Source organism: Schistocerca gregaria, chromosome 5 (genome assembly GCF_023897955.1).
Source record: "Schistocerca gregaria isolate iqSchGreg1 chromosome 5, iqSchGreg1.2, whole genome shotgun sequence".
Lineage (NCBI taxonomy): Eukaryota > Metazoa > Arthropoda > Insecta > Orthoptera > Acrididae > Schistocerca > Schistocerca gregaria.
The window spans coordinates 319,880,431-319,900,044 of record NC_064924.1 but is presented as its reverse complement, the minus strand read 5'-3'; the positions used below and the strand labels follow the sequence as shown (position 1 = coordinate 319,900,044).

The 19,614-nt window shown below is 38.5% G+C and overlaps 1 protein-coding gene across 1 annotated transcript in view; it reads right to left on the bottom strand.

Moving 5' to 3' along the window:
- The window catches only part of LOC126271956 (unconventional myosin-Ie-like), a 379,140-nt gene that overhangs the window by 305,751 nt on the left and 53,775 nt on the right, over positions 1-19,614 (bottom strand). Inside the window, exons 7-9 of the mRNA XM_049974395.1 lie at positions 15,082-15,189; positions 11,461-11,589; positions 1,593-1,789 (exon numbers count right to left, since the gene is read on the bottom strand). Of these exons, the coding sequence (XP_049830352.1) occupies positions 1,593-1,789; positions 11,461-11,589; positions 15,082-15,189 (434 nt within the window). The remainder of the gene's footprint in view (positions 1-1,592; positions 1,790-11,460; positions 11,590-15,081; positions 15,190-19,614) is intronic.

Sequence of the window (19,614 nt, the reverse complement as noted above, 5' to 3'; positions counted from 1 at the left end):
AGTCATGCACAGATAGCCAAATGGTAAGGCGATCGCTCGTGATAAGTGGGAAATCCAGGTTCGAGTCCTGGTCCAGCATAGATTTTCATTGTCGTCATTCCATTCTACAGCTGATGGTAGTCACTATTCGCAATTGCAAATTCATCTGATGTGTCTCGTAATGACTGAGGTCGCCACAGTGCATTGTCATCAGAATAGCACAGGCACTGGAATACTGTATTCACAAATAGGTTATACACAAATATAGTACTGGCAAATAAATTGCAGGAGGTAAAAAAAAAATTTGCTTGACTGAAACAGTGTAAAAGAGTAGGGCTGACTTGGCTAAGAAAATATGAAATAAAATTAAAAAGAAGAAAAGTGATGTTTGTACTTTCAAGAAAGAAGACAGGATGATGATATCATTACGGTAAAATAAGGGAAAGCTGCTGATGCTGAACACATGCCACAGGATAACAAAAATCAGATGCAGCAAAGAATGCAAAGTGCTTGCATAACAACTGGAAAAAAAGGAAAAAAGAAATCAAATGCATCAAATAAGAGTTCACACTTTCACTACTAAATTCAAAACAATAATGGAGGAATGTCTTAATGAAGTTCAAAGCAAAAAACCATAAGAAAGTGGCTATGTATTGTCCACAGGTACTGCATAGCAGCTAAGAAGCAGGAAACCACGAAGACAAAAGAGTGTGTTATATCTAGCAACTGGAAGATGCTAGGTGGGCAAAAGAAACTGTACTTTACTGCAAAACATGTACATAAAATCCACGATTTTAGCCTAAAGACTGTCTGGATGTACCATATATTGGAGAAATAGAAATAATAAAGAAACTTGAGGAACCTTATTATGAACACAAGACATCTTCAAGCATACACAGTTGTCTTTGAGAACCCTTGGTTAATACAAAGTACTGTATTTTACTTTGAGTAAAACAAGACCACTTGTGGTTAAGGACTGGAATGATCTCCACTTTTAAAAAAGTTTAAAAAAAAGAAAGGGTCACATGAAACACACAGTTGTACTGCCACTCTACAGAATACTGTTGCTGGAAAAAGAGATTCATCTCCTGTGTCTTTAATACAGAGCAAATGAAGTGTATCAGGTACAGCAGCCTTTCCCCTATCAACCACCTTGTTGTTTGGAATTCCATGCTCACTCATTTTGATATCTGTTATTTTCACAAATTTTCAATGGCTCAAAATAGGAACTATGTGAATGTTCTTCAGTGAGGCTACTCTGAAATACTTTCAAAGTATTATCTTACATACCAGTGCCTGCCTGCCTGCCTGCCTACGCAAATGCATGAGGGTGCACAAATATCTGCAGAAGCACCTAATTTAGAAAATCTTGCTTAATTATGTGCCTCTCTACATCTAAATGATAAAGGAAGGAAGAATCATAAAATTAAAGAAACATGCACAAAGGAAAGTAAGCACTCAAACTGCAATCAATACATGTTGTGTATAACAGCTTTTAGAATCCTATTAAAAGGATGTACTTTATTAATCTGCAATAATAATGTCACATTTATTCACACAGCACAATAGCACTACAAAAACTATACCTTATTAATAAAAATTAACATTCTTACCTTGACTAGAAAATCAAACAGCCTTGCATATACACCTTTGGCTAAAGCATTTCTAGTATACACAGCCTGCTCCACATTCAACGTAACATCAATGGTATCTGACTGACTGCCCCACTTGCTATCAAAGCGTCGGCTTATTAACTTGTTATTTAGATGTCCTTGATCTACCTGGAACAGGTAGGCAGGGAAATCAAGATCTGAAACAGAATATGTAAAAAAAACACTGGACATCAATAAACTCCCCACATTTGACAGAGAAGACAATGCAATGAATTCCACCAATGTATTAAGCCTAAATAAAAATTTTAGTAACCTTGGTACAAGACAATAAATACATTTATCAGAAGTCTTGACCTCCAGGATTACAACATGTCATAAGCAATATCTAAGAGTACTTTCTTCTTACTGTTGGTTCAGTAAACCTCAAGTGAGAATTTGTGAATTATAACACCATGTGGCACCGGCTCAAAGTCTTTTAAGTACATAGCCACATGTGACTAACTTCTTTTGGCTTAGTAACTACTATTTGAGAGTAAAAATAACATATCTGTGGAAAAGCTATAATCTGATATAAATGCAATCCATAAGAATCTTCTTTTAAAACACATAACAGCACTGAAAATTTTGTATTCTATTTAAAATGTTTGAAGTCAGTATTAGAAAGCAAACAAGGATATCAGCAGTAAGTATAATCAACAGAAAGTATACATGTCGCCGAAACAGCATGTGCATGCAGTACATGGTAGTGAAAAGTCTGCCAGTATCATTCATGGGGTGAGGTCACGTCTGCATCACTGATATGATCAGTCCAGATGAAAAAGTAAACTGCTAGTGCACATACAAGTATTTTGGAAAATGCCTTTCACCAAACATGGGTGAACATGGGGCTCCTTATCAGACAATCCCTACATGTTCCCATGTTGACCCTTTCGTCTTCTCCAATCTTCCCCCTCCCTCTCCTCCACCATCCCTCAGGGCAGCCTCCAGAAGCTGCACCTAGCAGCCCTATCCCGTCACCGCAATGTCCCTGCATGCTCCCAAAGACAGTACTAGCATCTTCGCCATACTTAACCTGCTATCCTTCCCCATCTCTGCCCCTTGCCGCCTCCTCACCACCACCACTCATCCAAACAGAGTGATGCTCATGTCAGACACAGTCAGGCCTAAGTAGTTGGAAACTATCAGTCGTGTGTGTGAGTTGTTGCTGTTGCTGTTATTGTTATTGTGTAAATGTTTGAGGAAGAGCTTTGTCAAAAAGGTTAAATGTTTCCAGTATTCTTTTCACTGTGCCTTTCTGCGATTCAACACCTCCTCTATGTGGTGAATATGAACCTATACTCTCCATATTGCTGTTATTCCATCCTAGACTTTTCATTGTTTGCTTTTACACAATTCTGCCATTTAATGAATAATTTGATTCTTTGTAAGTCCCTGAAGACTTTCCTTTATGATGGGATTTATTGGGCACAGTGTGGGAATGAATGATTCAAAGGAAGGATGAATAGACTCATGCAGTGTTGAGCCACATTTCCTTGAATGACAGCACTGAGAGCTGACAATTAGCTTATTAATTGGACTGGTAGATATAATTACTGTGTGTATTAAAAGCAAAATTTAATTCAGAAAATTGCAGAATTTCAAAGGGACCAACCCTCACTGCAGAGGTGAATGACCTGCCCCTGCTTTTCAACTTTCCCTCACATCTCTCTCTCCCCTCCCTGAGGGGGGCACTAACAATTATCACAGCTAGACTTTTTTTCTATTTTTAAATATATTTATTGGTAGTACTGGGATTTTGAACTCCTGAAGGGAAATACTGGAAACCTAACTCTTACATAAGTTAGTCCATTCACTGAAGTCAAACACGAGATGTAGAAGCCCAAAGATCATTGCATTTATGCCATGTACTGATGAAGAAGAAACCTGCATCTTATCATTCCACTACTGAGTGTAAAAAAGATGTGATCCATTCTTAACTCATTTGTTGTTGTTTCCAGTATGAAGACTTGTCTGATGCAGCTCTCCACTAAAGTCTATTCTGTTCAAGTCTCTTCATCTACGAGTAACTGCTGAACCCAAAATCCATTTGAACCTGTTTACTACAATCTTGATCATGCAGTGATTCATCGATTATTCATATTGATATTAATATGAAGCAATACAGCTGTGTTAATATACATTATTTATGAAACAATCGGTTTCATTCAATGGCCATTAACAAGTGTCATAATAAACTTACATGAATACAGATGTGGTGGTTCGTATTAATATTAATTGTTTACTGTAGTTGGGTCTAAGGCTCCCTCTACAATTTTTGCCCTGTACACTTCCCTCCTTTACCAAATTAACTATTTCTTGGTGTCTCAGGATATGTCTGTTAACTGAACTCTTCTTTCAATCAAATAGTGCCATCAAGCACCATTCTCCAAGATCTGATTCACTACCTCTTCATTAAGTACCCAACTTACCCATCTAATCTTCACCATTATTGTGTAGTACCACACTTCAAAAGTTTCTGTTCCCTTTCTCTGTGTGCTGTTTATCAACAAATACATTTATGTTCGATGCTAACACATCTGTTTTTTCAAAGAGAAGTTTCTTGCTACTGCCATTCTACATTCTCATTAATCTGCCATTTTAAGTTATTTTGGTATCAAACAGCAAGAAATCTACTGCTTCCAGTGTCTTATTTACTAATCCAATACCCTCAGCATCATGTAACTTAATTCAACTACATTCCATTATCAGTGATTTTTTATTGATTTTCATCTTATAACCTATTTTCAAGACATTGCACATATTGTCCAACTGATCTTTGAAATGCTTTGCCTCCATTAAATGAACTACAATGTCATCAGCAAACCATTTCTTTTCCATGAATTTTAATTATTTTCCTTAGTTTCCTTTAGTGCTTGTTCACAGTACAGAAATAACACTGAGAGGAGATGACAACCCTGACTCCCCCTCTTCTCCATTTCTGCCTTCTTTTCATGCACCTAGATTCTTAGATCTGCAAAAGTTGTAAATAATCTTTTGCTCCCTGTATTTTCTCTCTGATACCTTCTACATTTCAGAGTATCTATTCCAATCAACATTCACAAAAGCCTTTTCTAAATCAACAAATGAGGTAAATGTAGGTTTTCCTTTCTTCATTCTCTCTTCTAAGGCATGTTGTAGGGTAAGTGTTGCATTGCTGTTCCTATATTTGTCCATAACCCAAACCATTCTTCCACCAGGTCAGCTTCTGATGGAGGTTCCGCTCTTCTGTAAATAGTTCATGTCAGTATTTTGCAATAATGGCTTATTGAATTGATGGTTCAGTAATATTCACACCTGTCAGGACCTGCTTCTTTGGAATCTGAATTATTACATTCTTCTTGAAGTCGGAGAATATTTCAGATGTCATACATCCTGCATACTGGGTGGGGTAGTTCTGTAATGGATGGTCCTCTGAAGGATCCTAATAATTCTGAGGGAATGTCATTTACTTCAGGAGCTCTGTTTCAGTTTTGATCTTTCAGTGCTCTGTCAAATTATTCTCAAAGCATTAAATATATTGTTTACGATATGAGGTGTCATGTTTCAGCACTCTCAGCTGTTTTTTCTTGTTATATTGAAACCTATTATAGTGCGAACGTATGTGAATATACTATAACACTGTGTGATGTTTTCTGCCATGACATATATGACCTTTGCTGGATCAGTTACATAACAGAAATCTATACCAAACAGATAACATTTTTTGTAAGTACCATACCAAGAAGTAGTTGCTTCTGGTGATTTCTTGACAAGTTGGAGATTATGGGCGCTCAATGAGATTTCGTAACAAGTTTTATTGGCAAAGTGTTGAAATTTATTAATTGCTCATTTTTATTTTTGTCCTCTGCCAGTCCGCATGATGATCAACTAAACGTGAACCACACAAAAAAATACAGTTTTTAACACCGCTGAGACAAGTTCACAGAAATTCATTAAGCTGTAAAGGACCACAATTCCAATTTCTTTTTCCTTTTTTCCTTCCCCTTCTTTCATGACTCTTAAATTATATGTTTGCAGTAGTTTAATTGTGTTTTATACAAAATTCTAACAGATCATTCATTCTTCTATTCTTTCACCCAGACCACTGTCACCCAGACTACTGTCTCTACCACTGTCCCCTCTCTCGACTGTTGTTTCCAGTTGCCTCATCACCAGTTTCCATCTCCAATAATGTAGAAAACAATTCCTTTAGTCCCACCACACTTTTTTTTAATATCTTCCTTACCTATGGAGCTAAAAGACATGCACTTTTACTACTCCAGAGGGTCATTGTTTCTTGCCTATATTTTCTATGATAATCCTTTCTTTATCCTGTGTGACCTCAAGCTTCCCTGCTGGATCTGTTGTTTGTATTGCTCTTGGGTGTCCAGCCTCCTGCAATCATTTAAGAAACACAATATTTCTACAGGTTACCTTGTCATCATTTCAGGTGGTATCTGAAGAATGAACATCTTTGATACATCATCCCTCCTTTACACTCTTCTTGCTCCCCACATTTTCCCTCACTACCTGGTCACAGGCCTCATCTGGTGGAGTGGTGGAGAGACATGACCACAGAATAATGGGTGCAAACTCCAGGCCCTCAGTGCTTCTCGCTGTTGGCTGATGTTGTGACTTCAGATGGCTGAGCATAAAGTTCAACGCTCCATCATGAAATGACAGTCTCTATTGATCATTCTTATTTCAACAGCCTCCTTTACAACGCATTCCCATAATGACAAGCTCTGTCATAACACATCCATTTGTTTATATTTCATTGATTTCCCTGCAGCTATGCAGTGACCTGAGGTGACAGATTTTTTTGGTTGCTTGTGTTCAGTGTACCTCCTACGCTCCTGGCATCTTTTTTCAATTGTCGGTACAGTCTGCCCAAAGTATGCCTTACCACATGACATACGGTACATATTCAGTTTATGACACCCCACTTTATCTTTCATTACATCTAACACAGCATGTATTTTTATAGATGGATGGAAAATGCATTTAATGTTATGTTGAACCAAGATACTGCCTATCTTGTTCAATACCTTGACAGTGTTCAGCAGATATGCCATTGTCTTATTTTTCAGTCATAGTAGTCTATTTAGTGGACCTGCATCTTCTGCCTGAAAGCAAGTCAAATTTTCCTCCTGCCACAAGCATTCTTTTTGAATATGTTCTGAAGGTAGTTGAGGTCCATTAGTAGGCTTTCTTCATCCGATATTGTACGAGCCATGTGGAACAGCGTGTGTGTAGCACATCCTCACACTGTGAAGGATCATAGCAGTTGGAGGTTTAGAAATCCCAGTCAGTGTAAGTGACTTTCCGGTCTCATAATGCCACTGCCTTGTGCTTCAATAGGGCATCCAAAAAGGGCAGTTTGCAATTCTCTTCCACCTCCATGGTGATCTGATACTGTGGTGTAGGGAGTTCAGAAGTGGGAGAAACTTTTGAAGCTTTTCACTTCCATGCTGCCACATCAACATGCAATCTTTAGTGCAGATTTTTCCCAGGCTTTCTCTTCAAAATTCTTCATGAACAGGTCTGCCACAACAGGTGACTAAAAGCACCTCATGGCAACACCATCCTTTTGTTTATAACTGTCACTACTGAGCAGCAAGAATATAACGTGAGGGTAAATTTGAAGACAGTTGTCACTGTGGGGCTGAATTTCTCCCTGATCAACTTCCGAGAATCATAAAATGGCGCTCTGGTAGAAAGAGTGACTAAATCCAAGATCATCGCAAGGTGGTTCTTACCAAGGCACAGTTCTTGCAGCCATTGAATAAAATAGACATGAATAGTAAATATAATATTTGGGGCGAAAGAGAAGCTCCATGTACTGAAAATGGAATTGCAATGCTAACACACACAAAAATAAAAAAAATAAGAGACAGCTAAACCTCCTATTTTCATTTTTTCCCCTCTCTGCTCATCAGAGAAAATGACAAAAATAGGAGCAGAAAAAAGAACAAGTGGCCGTTTTGGCCATTATAAGGAAGAAAACAACAATGCAAATTGAATCAGAGAAATATTGAAACACAGCAAACTAATAGCTGAGATTCGAATTTTAGAGTAAAAAAGTACTAGTAAGTTGATGGTAATTTGAACACCGCAGACGAATGGTAATCTGAAAAGAAATCGCAAAATGCAAGTGGAGAACAAAGGTAAATGAAAGGGGAAAACTCGCACCACGTTTGTGTTGACAATGGCATCAAGTGGAGCGTTGATCTTTCAAGGGCAATCGATATCTGAAGATGTTCCCATTGGAAGAGTGAAATTAGTATTGAAGCAGAGGACCATCGGGGAAATAAAAGTGGATCAGTGGGGGGGGGGGGGGGGGGGGGGGGGGGGGAATACGAAAAAGAGAATATTAAAAAGATAATACTTAAAACGGAGAAATACTTGCTGAAAAAACAAAAAGAAAGTAACAAAATAGAATAGAAATAGAGAAAGGTGGAATGCTAAAACCAACAATGAATTTTTTAGCATATGAAACAAATGTTATGATGGAGAAGAAAAGAAAGACATGAGTAAGAGTTTAGTTGGGGACAGCTGGATGGAATGGGGCAAGAAAAGAAATGAGTAAGGGGGAAGTGGCACATGGAATACAAGAGCTAACAAAGGCTGAGACCATATGAGTGATGAAAATGAAGGATATAGTAAAACTCACTAATGAAATCCCACTTTTAACGAATATTTCCATCAGTGCCAGTGAAACTCCCATAACAGCAATGTTATTTCTCCCTGCTTTTAACGCACCCCACTTTAAGAAAAAGCCCACTTTTAAGGAATAAACATGAAACTTTTGCAAACTGAAATCCGTTCCTTATGTAATTCATAACATGCTGTTAAGAGATTATGATTTGTTTTCACTTCACACAGGTCGAAATTTTTGTTATGGAATGCAGGAAATGGTAATTGATTCAACATGTTAATGTGTGCCTACATTGTAGTAAATATCTTGTCTTCCCTTTTACTGATACCAAGAGATGAGTTGAAAGAATCGAGATCAATTTTCATGCGGTTTAGGTCATGCAAGCCCGAGAAAGACGCAAGACCGAGAAAGACGCAAGACCGAGAAAGACGCAAGACCGAGAAAGACGCAAGACCGAGAAAGACGCAAGACCGAGAAAGACGCAAGACCGAGAAAGACGCAAGACCGAGAAAGACGCAAGACCGAGAAAGACGCAAGACCGAGAAAGACGCAAGACCGAGAAAGACGCAAGACCGAGAAAGACGCAAGACCGAGAAAGACAGGCCACATCGCACGCATTACAGCCCATGACACTACAGGTCTTCTGAGTGCCAGGAGACGTCCCCGGTGCGGAGCAAATAACTATTTCAGGCAACTTTAATAATTCTTAATTGTGTGTTTAAAAGTATGTACGCTCCCAATAGCACACAATAAAGTTAAGGCCTTCAATGGGTACCTTTCCACTGAGATACTGATCTCCTGGGGGCTCTATATGGAGCCAAGCATTCGCGAAATATGGTGGGCAAGGTGACTAATGTGATGTCACAAGTTCATTGCAGGGCCCATATTTCTCATGGGCCCCAGGTCCCATGATCTGACACCACAAATATGAAATGCAAAAAGCGTAGTTGTTTGGTTACTGAATTGTCTACTTTATCACCTCAATTTTTGTGGAGTTATGGCCTGCAAGGGTATAGGAAATTTACAGTTCAGCAAAAGCTGACAATGACAATCTTAAATGAATCTTTCCAATAAGGCAAAGAAATACGATTCTACATGTGACGTATATTCAAAAATAAGTGAGTGTTCTTGAATATCAAAGCTAACAATTGCTGTGGATCCAAAAAGAAACATCATTCATACGTCCACATTCAATGAGTTGGAAAATATTCTAAAGTAATTTCAAGGACTGAGAAGTGGAAGAATTCCTATAAGAGGAACCATACTGCAAGAGAAGTCGTGAAAATGTTCTGAAGATCAGCATTGAAAATTTCTGTACATCGAAAGGCTGGTTGAATTGATATAAAAAACACCATAAGCTGTCATTTCAAAGTATAAGTGCAGAAAGTGAGACCCTGGTCACAGGAAGTGTGAACTACTGGAAGAACATCGTATTTCCATGACTGATACAGGGTAACAGCCCACGTCCATTTTGAACACTGATCAAATGGTGTCTTTTATAATTTACTTCCTGCAAAATCATATTCGTAAGTGAGAAAAATGCCACAGAGGTAAAAAATTACAGAAAGGATGACGACACTATTGTGCATAAATAGTGACAGAAGTGAAAAGTCCCGCCACTGTTAATTCCCAGATCTTTCCAAAGTAAAAAGCACTTCTTTGTACTTACGAGTACAACAATAGTCCCTGGAGATGTCAGAAAGCTTAATGACTTTTTCTGTCATTTAGATGCCAAGGAGGGTGCAGCAGGAAGCAAAATTGTACTACTTATTGATATATACACCATACATACCAAGGAGACAAAATTTCAGAATAAGTATATGTTGTGTTCCTTCCTCCAAACTGCCCAGGTCATCTTCAGCCTCTGAACTTATGCATAAAACACACTGTTAAATCTAAATACAGAGAAGCATTTGGGTATAAGCAGTTTCATTCTTTGAGAGGAAGAAACTGATGAGACTCAGTGCTGTAGACGTTATGCACATGTTTGTTGTCGCCCGGAATTCTGTAATACAACAGAATGTGTTAAATTGTTTCACATTAGTTATTGTCAAAGACAACAGTCTTCCAGATGAAAAATAGATTAGAGAAATTGGTATTTCTGAAAATACAACATTCCAGGACATTTTTGTTGCAATAATGACATCTTGACTTCCCCACTCACAACTGATGCAAGTAAAATGCTTATGAGGAATACAGGTAGGAGCAGTCAATGGCACTGATGATGATGAAGAAGAAGAAGAAGAAGAAGAAGAAATGGGGAGAGCAATGCATCCAGTTTCGTTGCTGATGTACAAGGAACTGATACTGTCAGGACTTATTGATTTAAAAAAATAAAATATATGTTCTGTGAAAAGTGTAATATTTATATACTTGCTGCAGTTAAATTTATAGCACGGAATATTGCTGATTTTGTGATTATAAAGCACTTGTATCACCTAAGCAAGATCGATTTATGATTCTGGGTCACTCCTCCTGTGTACCAGGCAAAATCCCTATTTACAGAAAAATATTTGGGTCCTCAAAGATTATTTAAAATGGGGTTTCAATGTATTTTGCAAGAAGTGTTCTAACCTGCGCAATGTAGAAAACCTGCTGTTGGGAAGAAAATATTTTTAATCACTATGAAACTCAACGGGTATGAGCAAAACAAATTATAAAGTAGTGCAAAATACCATAAGGAAGGCATTCCCTCAGAAATGCATTACTACAACAATTACCAAATTACAATTACACTTCAAATGTGAATTGATTAGCAAAGTTTCATTCTTTTCAACTATGGCACATCTGTTGAAAATCAGCAAATTTTCCTAGCTAATGTTAGACACAGTTTCAAATTATCATTCATTGCTGTATGCACTGCTGTTGCAATGTATTTTTGAGGAGACCAACACAACACCAACACATAAATAGTCGAACAGTCCATAGGTGTACTGCCAGTCCATAGTGTCCGAAGGGCACAATATTTTATTTCGGCGATCAGACATGTCGCCATCATCAGGTGCCCTCAGGAGCTCAGTTTGTCTTCACACCTGACGATGGCGATATGTCTAATCGCAGAAATATTGTGCCTGTCTGACACTATGGACAGGCAGTACACCCGTGGACTGTTCGAGCAAGAAATACACCGGGAGACACTGAAAAATCACAACATATAAATGGACTACAAGAGCAGTACGTCTCAATACTCACATCTGTTATCAGAAACTTGTGCATAATTCCCTCGTTCTTCAAACATAATATTCCCTAGATGAAGAACACCAGCCACAACACGAAAAACATCAGTCTGGAGGTTTTCTGCCATGCCCATTACACTCATTGCTGAAAAAAATGCTTATTTCTGAATTCTGATACAACAGGGAGATCCAATTAACATTATTTGCCTGCATCATTAGCAAAGGAAAATATAAGTTAAAGCCCCCACACACAGAGCAAGTAAAGGATAGAGGACATGTAAGTGAAAAAGTGACAACTATTGTAATTAGATATCGGGAGTTCTTGCAGTTCTGATGAAATTAAATTCAGGGGCTATTCCACCATGCCCTCTTTACTTTTTTATGTGCCAGTTCACTGGTTCCTCTGAAAAGAGAAATGACATTTTTGCTCATGCCATTTTTTCACCTTCCACCCATGATTGCAGATCATAATATTACATAATTAACAGTGAATACAAAATATAAATAATTTTACATTTTGAAAGTTGTATGTATAATGCACAAAATAAACAAAATGCAAAATTCTTACACAGAAAATTCACTCTTTCCCCTCAACTGCTCTCTGATATGTTACACTCCATCTATCACACTAGAGTACCAGAGGAGTGGAGAAGGAGGGTGATGGGCAAGAGTAGAACAAGAAGGCAATAAGAGTCTATTCATTTGTGAATAACAACTAGGGTGGCTACTCAAACTTGAGGGGGAAAAAAATATTCCTTGAGAATTTCTGGTGTGAGGAGGAAGATGGTGCAAGAAGATCCTGATAAATTAATGGGGAGGGAGTGTGCAGCATGTGACAAAAATGATTTTTCTCTTTTCTTTTCTCTCAGCTGAACCATATCTCAGCCATAAGCAGTAGTTTACCTGCAGTTTTTAAACATCAATGACTTACATGGAATAGTGTTCATATAATTAATACTCTTTGAAATATTATGTATTTTAAAGTTTGTGTATTTTAAAACTCAAAAAAGTTCAATGCTAGGTTAAAAATGCAGAATTCCTTACGATTTCACAAAATCCCTCAAATTCCCCAAGATTTCCATTATTTTTCGAGGTAAAGTGCAATTCCCAAAGAATCCAAAGATTTCCAGAAGAATCGTCACCTCAACAACAGAGCTGAGAGCCCAAATGGTCACATGGATAGAAAGAGTGAATGTAAACAAAACATCAGATTTAATACATGACACTGAAAGCATATCCTATATCAAAATGTGTACATCTGAGTAGAAATGCTAGGAAAAACAGTATGTGCACAACAGCCCATCAGAAAACTTATCCAACAAAGAGTGGCAAAAATACCATAATATAATGGTACAGAAAACATACCTCCTCATTCTGACGAAGCACTGCCAATTTCTGCTCATATTCACAATATATTGTAAATACAGGAAAACAACAAACAATAAGGTGAATTTTAGGCATCGTAGAATATGAGGAGCTTCTAACCCTGGGCATAAAGTTGCTTGGTACTCAACATGTGACTGTTAGTGTCCACACAAAATTGTTATTGGATGAGTGAGTTTAAAACTTGTTAATAACACTACCATTCAACATGTGAAAGGATCAGTGACAAACATGGGATAAAATATTTTCTCAATAAAACATCCAACAGTAATAGTTTAAATTTTTTAAAACTGTTCATTAGATACATGTAGCTACATGACTCATCCAATCTATACCTAATATTAATTGAAGTCTTCTACTGAATTTTTCTGTTTGTATGTGAAGGCTAATCTCAGGAACTAGTTTGGGAATTTTCATACAGTTTTTGTTAATAGACAGAATGATTCATGAGGAAGGTTTTTGTATATAACTGTCCGCTACACCAGACAAGTCATCCGGCCATAGGTACTTAGTGCTACCCATACGAAGCTTGATAGGTCATCACTGCAATCTAAAATACAGGGTATATCTCTAGCCGAGCAATTAAATGTCCCCTCTTCAGCACACAAAATATACTCAAATAAATAAGGTGCAATGCACTACCAATGCCCTATGTGTCACAATCTGAAGAAAGTTCATGTTGTACCAGGGAGGCATTGTTATGAAGTGCAGAGAAGAACAAGCATAACTTCTTATAACAAGGGTCCGTAGCCAATATGAATAGTTTAAAAGATGTCATTTTCACTTATGGCTGTAGATGTTTTTATTCTACTTTTTAAATTTTGGCATTACGTCACTGTCAAGCATCTGATCCCTAGACACAAACAGGGCGAAAAAGCATGCAATGCTTGACAATGGTCTAATGCTGAAATTGCAATAGCAGATTACAAACTTCTAATGCCATAAGTGAAAAGACATCCTCTAAGCAGAGCGAAAATAGCTTTGTCAATGGAGTTAACCACAGTCAGTCAATCAATGTAAAAATTTGAAGTGTCATCTCATTTGATCTTCAGACCTTCTCTTTCCCAACAATATCCATGACTACATTCAGCAATGACACCACTGAATGTGAAAAGATTTCACAGAACATTATTACATTTTTTTCACAAGCCTGTTTGACTACTGCATCATTGGTCACATTTCAATGTGTTACAATACCCACCCAAATTTCTCTGTTTATGGGATTCCTGGACAGCCTTCTCTGCTGAGACTAGTCCCCTGATACTGGGAAGAGCAATGAGTCTTAACAGGTGTGGAAAGCTTTTGTACTGACACTTCTCATGTACTTGTCACTTGTGAGAACTTCAAAAAAAGCCCAGATTCAAGGTCAAGGCCTTCTGCTGGTAAACAAATCCTGAGAACATTATCTGGGAAGGAACAGAACAGCCAACTGAGTCCTCTCACTTGGAGCCATGTATGTAAATTATGGCATCTTAACGGCTTTTGTTCAGACAGGTTCCAACAGATGTTATGCACCAATCTGTTAGTGTGAAAGAGATTTAGATCCATTGCTTCATATCAGATATAGGACATCATTCACAGCTGTGGACAGTAGCTCAATGCCCCGTACAAAAGACGGTAAACTGATTTCACACAACGATTAGTTATGGTCAATAGTTTCTGGAATACAAAGGATGGTTGTTAGTGATTAACTTACAAGGTTGAACTGATAAATGATTAAAATGAAGCTTATCTTATTGGTCAACAGGAATCAAAAACTATGGGAGGAGTTTGGAAAGCATAGGAAAATATTTATGTCTTCTGGACAATGCACCTGCCCACAACTGAGAAACTAAGTGTGAATTATTAGTTGGAGCAGTTAAGGAAGTTCAATTCCAGACAACTTTCACACCTGTAACTTGGAAATATAAAACCGTCAGTATCAGGCTGAGATTGTATTTTTAGCTCATCAAGTGCACGTCCTAACAATGCACAGAAACTGCAATACAATTAAATATTGACAGCACAGTAAAAATTTCTCTTCATACACAAACGTAAAATCATGCCAAATTGTAAAAGAGTTCACATGTTACAACCACTAATGTGTATGAACAACAAGGTAAAATTTTAAAAAATGACAAAATTTCCAAATGCTGATAGCTGGCATACACAAACCAAAAGTATAATGATAATTTCAGCACACATTCTACTAAGCACCCAATAAATTGTACTGCCTAACCACAAAGAACTGGAAGAAAGTCTTGGTAGCACATGCCTTTCAAGGTTTCCTGGAAATCATGAGCATCATTCGTTCCATCAACTTTATGGTTCCCACCATAGCTGAGGTATGTGTAGTAGTCTAATGATTCCAGTCCAAAATCACCTGCAAAAGAGGAGAAAATTCGTGAATGCATTTTGTCTATCATCTCAAAATACACTTTTACATATCAGTCATTTCTTTGCTTCTAAGAACTGCTTTAACTCGAGAGAGAAGATCTGTCAATTCCAGCACTTTTCTTAAGCCATTTATGGTAACCACAGGAAATCTAATCTGGATGGTTGTACAGGGATTTGTACTGCCAACTCCCATTGTAAGTAGATCACTTTGCTCAGTTACATCTTAAGATCTTTCAAGTGGGGTAGGGGGTAGGGTTTGAACGAAAGCAGGTGAATAGAGGATGGGATGCTGGGTGGTGGAGGGGGGAGGGGGGAGGGGGAGGGGGAGGGGGGGGGAAGGGCAATGGAGTGGAGGACGAGTGGATGAGTAATAGATGAGGGGCAAGGAGAATGACGCAGGCATAAGGAATGGGGAGTTGCAAGGGCATGGGAATGGATGACAGCTTGGGGAGGGGGGGGGGGGGCAGGGGGACAGCGGGCGGGGGGAGTGGAGGGCTGGAGGGGGTGAGGGCAGAGAAATAGAGGACTGGCCAGAAGCAAGAGAACAGGGAAATGTTTGACATAGCCAAAGATCCACATCAAAAGATGAAGCATTGTGGAGAAAATGAGCATCCCATTTTACACTGCTAAAATTAGCAGTGTATCCATGATATTCATGTATGTGACTTTTGCCACTGTAGACTATGCCTGCAGGAATCTACAATGTCACCTGATCCTCACATGGTCACACAATGCAGGCTTCCCCGGCTGGTATTTGCGCCCTGGGTGATTTCTGTTTTACGGATATTAGGCCATGGTTCAACCTGCATTTCTGTACCTACCATTTCGTATCCTAATGCACATCACCAGAAGCTATTAACTCTCAGATATGAGTTTCAAAGTTAAACAAGCTCAGCAAGCCAAACTGTCAATTTGTAACATCATCAGACTGTTGCAGAAGATCACAGAATTGTCTGACATGTGATTTGGACAAGAGATGGCATTGTTTGCTTTGTTTAGCACTAAAGCATACAACTTGGCTAATTTCAATACTCCTCCTTTTCTGTTAAAGTTGTTTTTTGCTTTTGAATTTCTGTGTCCTCTCTGTACATTCTAGCATAGTAATGAGTGGATATTGACTAAACCATAGAATTTGCTGTGTTCCTGGAAACAGTACTATTAGAGATTTATCCATGTTTCCCCACCGACAATTACTCGTGTGCCTTATGCCAGGTGTTAACACTCCTTTTTGTAGTTACTATGTACACTTGAGACCATATGCAAGGATTTTTATATATTTCTGTTGTGGTTGAGTGAGAGGTATAGGTCCTTTGCATTGTTCAAGTAATCACAAGCCTTTGTTGTTGGTTTGAACACTGTGGCATATTGTGTCTTCTTACAAGGGAACCTCCCCATCGCACCCCCCTCAGATTTAGTTATAAGTTGGCACAGTGGATAGGCCTTGAAAAACTGAACACAGATCAAACGAGTAAACAGGAAGAAGTTGTGTAGAACTATGAAAAAAAATAAGTAAAATATACAAACTGAGTAGTCCATGCACAAGATAGGCAACGTCAAGGACAGTGTGAGCTCAGGAGCGCCATGGTCCCGTGGTTAGCATGAGCAGCTGCAGAACGAGAGGTCCTTGGTTCAAGTTTTCCCTCGAGAAAAAAGTTTAATTTTTTATTTTCAGACAATTATCAAAGTTCAGGCACTCACACGTAATCAACTTCACTCTCCAAAATTCCAGGACATGTTCAGATTTGCTTGGACATATGCAGGATTTTACGGTCTACACACGGAAAACTTTGAAAACGTTAAAAACATATGTTTTGACAAAGCACAGGGAAAACTGTGCGACTGTGAAACTGTTGCATTCAGCAAGTGTACAAGTTAGGCGGGTCGACAACATATTCCTGTCATGTGATGCACATGCCGTCACCAGTGTCGTATAGAATAAATCAGATGTGTTTTCCTGTGGAGGAATCGGCTGACCTATGACCTTGCGATCAAATGTTTTCGGTTCCCTTTGGAGAGGCATGTCCTTTCATCTACTAATCGCACTGTTTTGTGGTGCGGTGGCAAAACACAGACACTAAACTTATTACAGTGAACGGAGACGTCAATGAACAAACGGACAGATAATAACTTTGCGAAAATAAACTTTTCACTTGAGGGAAGACTTGAACCAAGGACCTGCAGCTGCTCACACTAACCCGGGACCACGGCACTCCTGAGCTCACACTGTCCTTGATGTTGCCTATCTTGCGTATGGACTACTCATTTTGTATATTTTGCTTATTTTTTTCATAGCTCCACACAACTTCTTCTGTTTTCTCGATTGATCTGTGTTCAGTTTTTCAAGGCCTATCCACTGTGCCAATTTATAACTAAATCTGAGGGTGGTGCGATGGGGAGGTTCCCTTATTAGTACTCTGCTGGTGCCGTCTGTGACTTACATGAACAGGAGGAAAACTTCCCCTTTAGTTGTTTTGGAGGAAAACTTCCCCTTACTAGTATTTTTTTTTCCATTAGAAACCCCACATCTTTTAGTATACAGGGCCTTATTCACCTTTCTGAGTAGCCGTTTCTTCTTAACACAGTTCTTAAGTGATCAAGCTCTTTCTCCATGGATTGCCATTCGCAGATTCTTTTAGCATGATTCACCAATGTTTAGATCACCCCTCTTTTCTAATTGTGATAGTAATTTAGAATTTTTGTGAATGTGTATACTGGGTGAGTCACCTAAAATTAACACTGGAAACACCTCCCAAACCACAACAAACACTGCATAACCAATTCTGCAGACTGAAAGTGGGGAGAGGGGCTGGTGTAATTGGTTAATACAAACCATTGAGAAATGCACAGATATATGACTTTCAACATGTACTTACATTTTTTTAATGAAAACCTGTTATTATTTGTAGCACAACTGAAAACAGAAAAAAAATTAATCAATGCCCTTTGTTTCACTGTAAAATGTTAAGTACATTAAGAGTAATTTGTAACATAAAGCTGACACTTGAGTAACTTCTCAGCAGTTCAGTCGTTTGTATCAGAGAGAAATGAATTAATTAGAGATACGAAAAGAACAGTTATGTAAAGTAAGTACATAAGAGACATGAACAGCACGCTATGTCCATATGCTAACATTTTTATTAGTCTTTTTCTCTGAAGAATACTATAGGGCACTGATTTGTTAGAAGAAAATGTACATTAACATGAGAATGTAGTTAAACTTACAAATCTGTTTTTTGTTTTCAATTACAGAATGTGAAAGAGTGTCCCCTTACATTTCAGGCCAATAAATGTTCAAATTTGTGCCCATCACTTGCTGCACACATCTGCAATCTACTGCTTAGTCAACGTCTTACACAACGCAGTACATATGTATAATATTGCCACAGGCTGGCGCAGTGCGATGTTTCATATCCTCTAGGGTTGTATGCAATCACGGTACATGTTCTCCTTTAACATCTCTCATAGAAAGAAGTCTAAAGGTGTAAGATCAGGAGAACAGGCTGGCCAATTTATGCATCCGCCACATTCTATGAAATGCCCAGCAAACATTCTGTCAAGGGTCAGCCTAGTGTTCATCACAGAATATACAGGAGCACCATCATGTTGATACCACATATGCCTACGCATTTCCAGCAGGACATTTTCTAGCAATGCTGGTAAATCATTTTGTAGAAACTCTATGTATTTTGCAGCTGTTGGGGTGCCTTCCATGAAATGAGGGCCAATGAGATGGTCGCCAATTACTCCACACCATACATTTACATTCCACGGTCACTGTCATTCTATCTGTCAAAGGCAGTAAGGACTGTCCACAGTTCAGTAATGCATATTTCGTAAATTCACTGCACCATGGTTTGTGAAACCTGCTTCATTGGTGAATAGGTAGAACTGCAACGCATTCTCTTTTAATACCCACTGACAGAAATTCACTAGATTATTAAAGTCATCTCCATGTAATTGCTGATGCAGCGACACATGATACGGGTGAAATTTGTAACAATGAAGTATGAACATTACACTACTTTGACTCATTGCACTGCCTCTAGCGATGTCACATGAACTCTTGTGGATTCACGGCAACAGCAGCTAACACACAAACTGCACCTGCTTCTCCTGTGATGGGTTTGTTACGGACTCGATTGCGTGTTACAACCATACCTGTTGCATACAACTGTGTGTAGATGTTTTCAAATGTGCAGCGCATTGGATGATCTCTGTTCGGGTACCTATCTGCATACAACCAGCAGGCTACAACTGCATATTGTCTATCAGAGTGTATACGTGGACAAGGAAAAAAAACTCCCGGATTTTTCCCGGATTTCCCAGTTAAAAATACACATTCTCCCGGGTGAAAACACACTTTTTTTGTGTTAAGTGACAGTATATTTTCCCTCGGAACTGCAAAACTTCT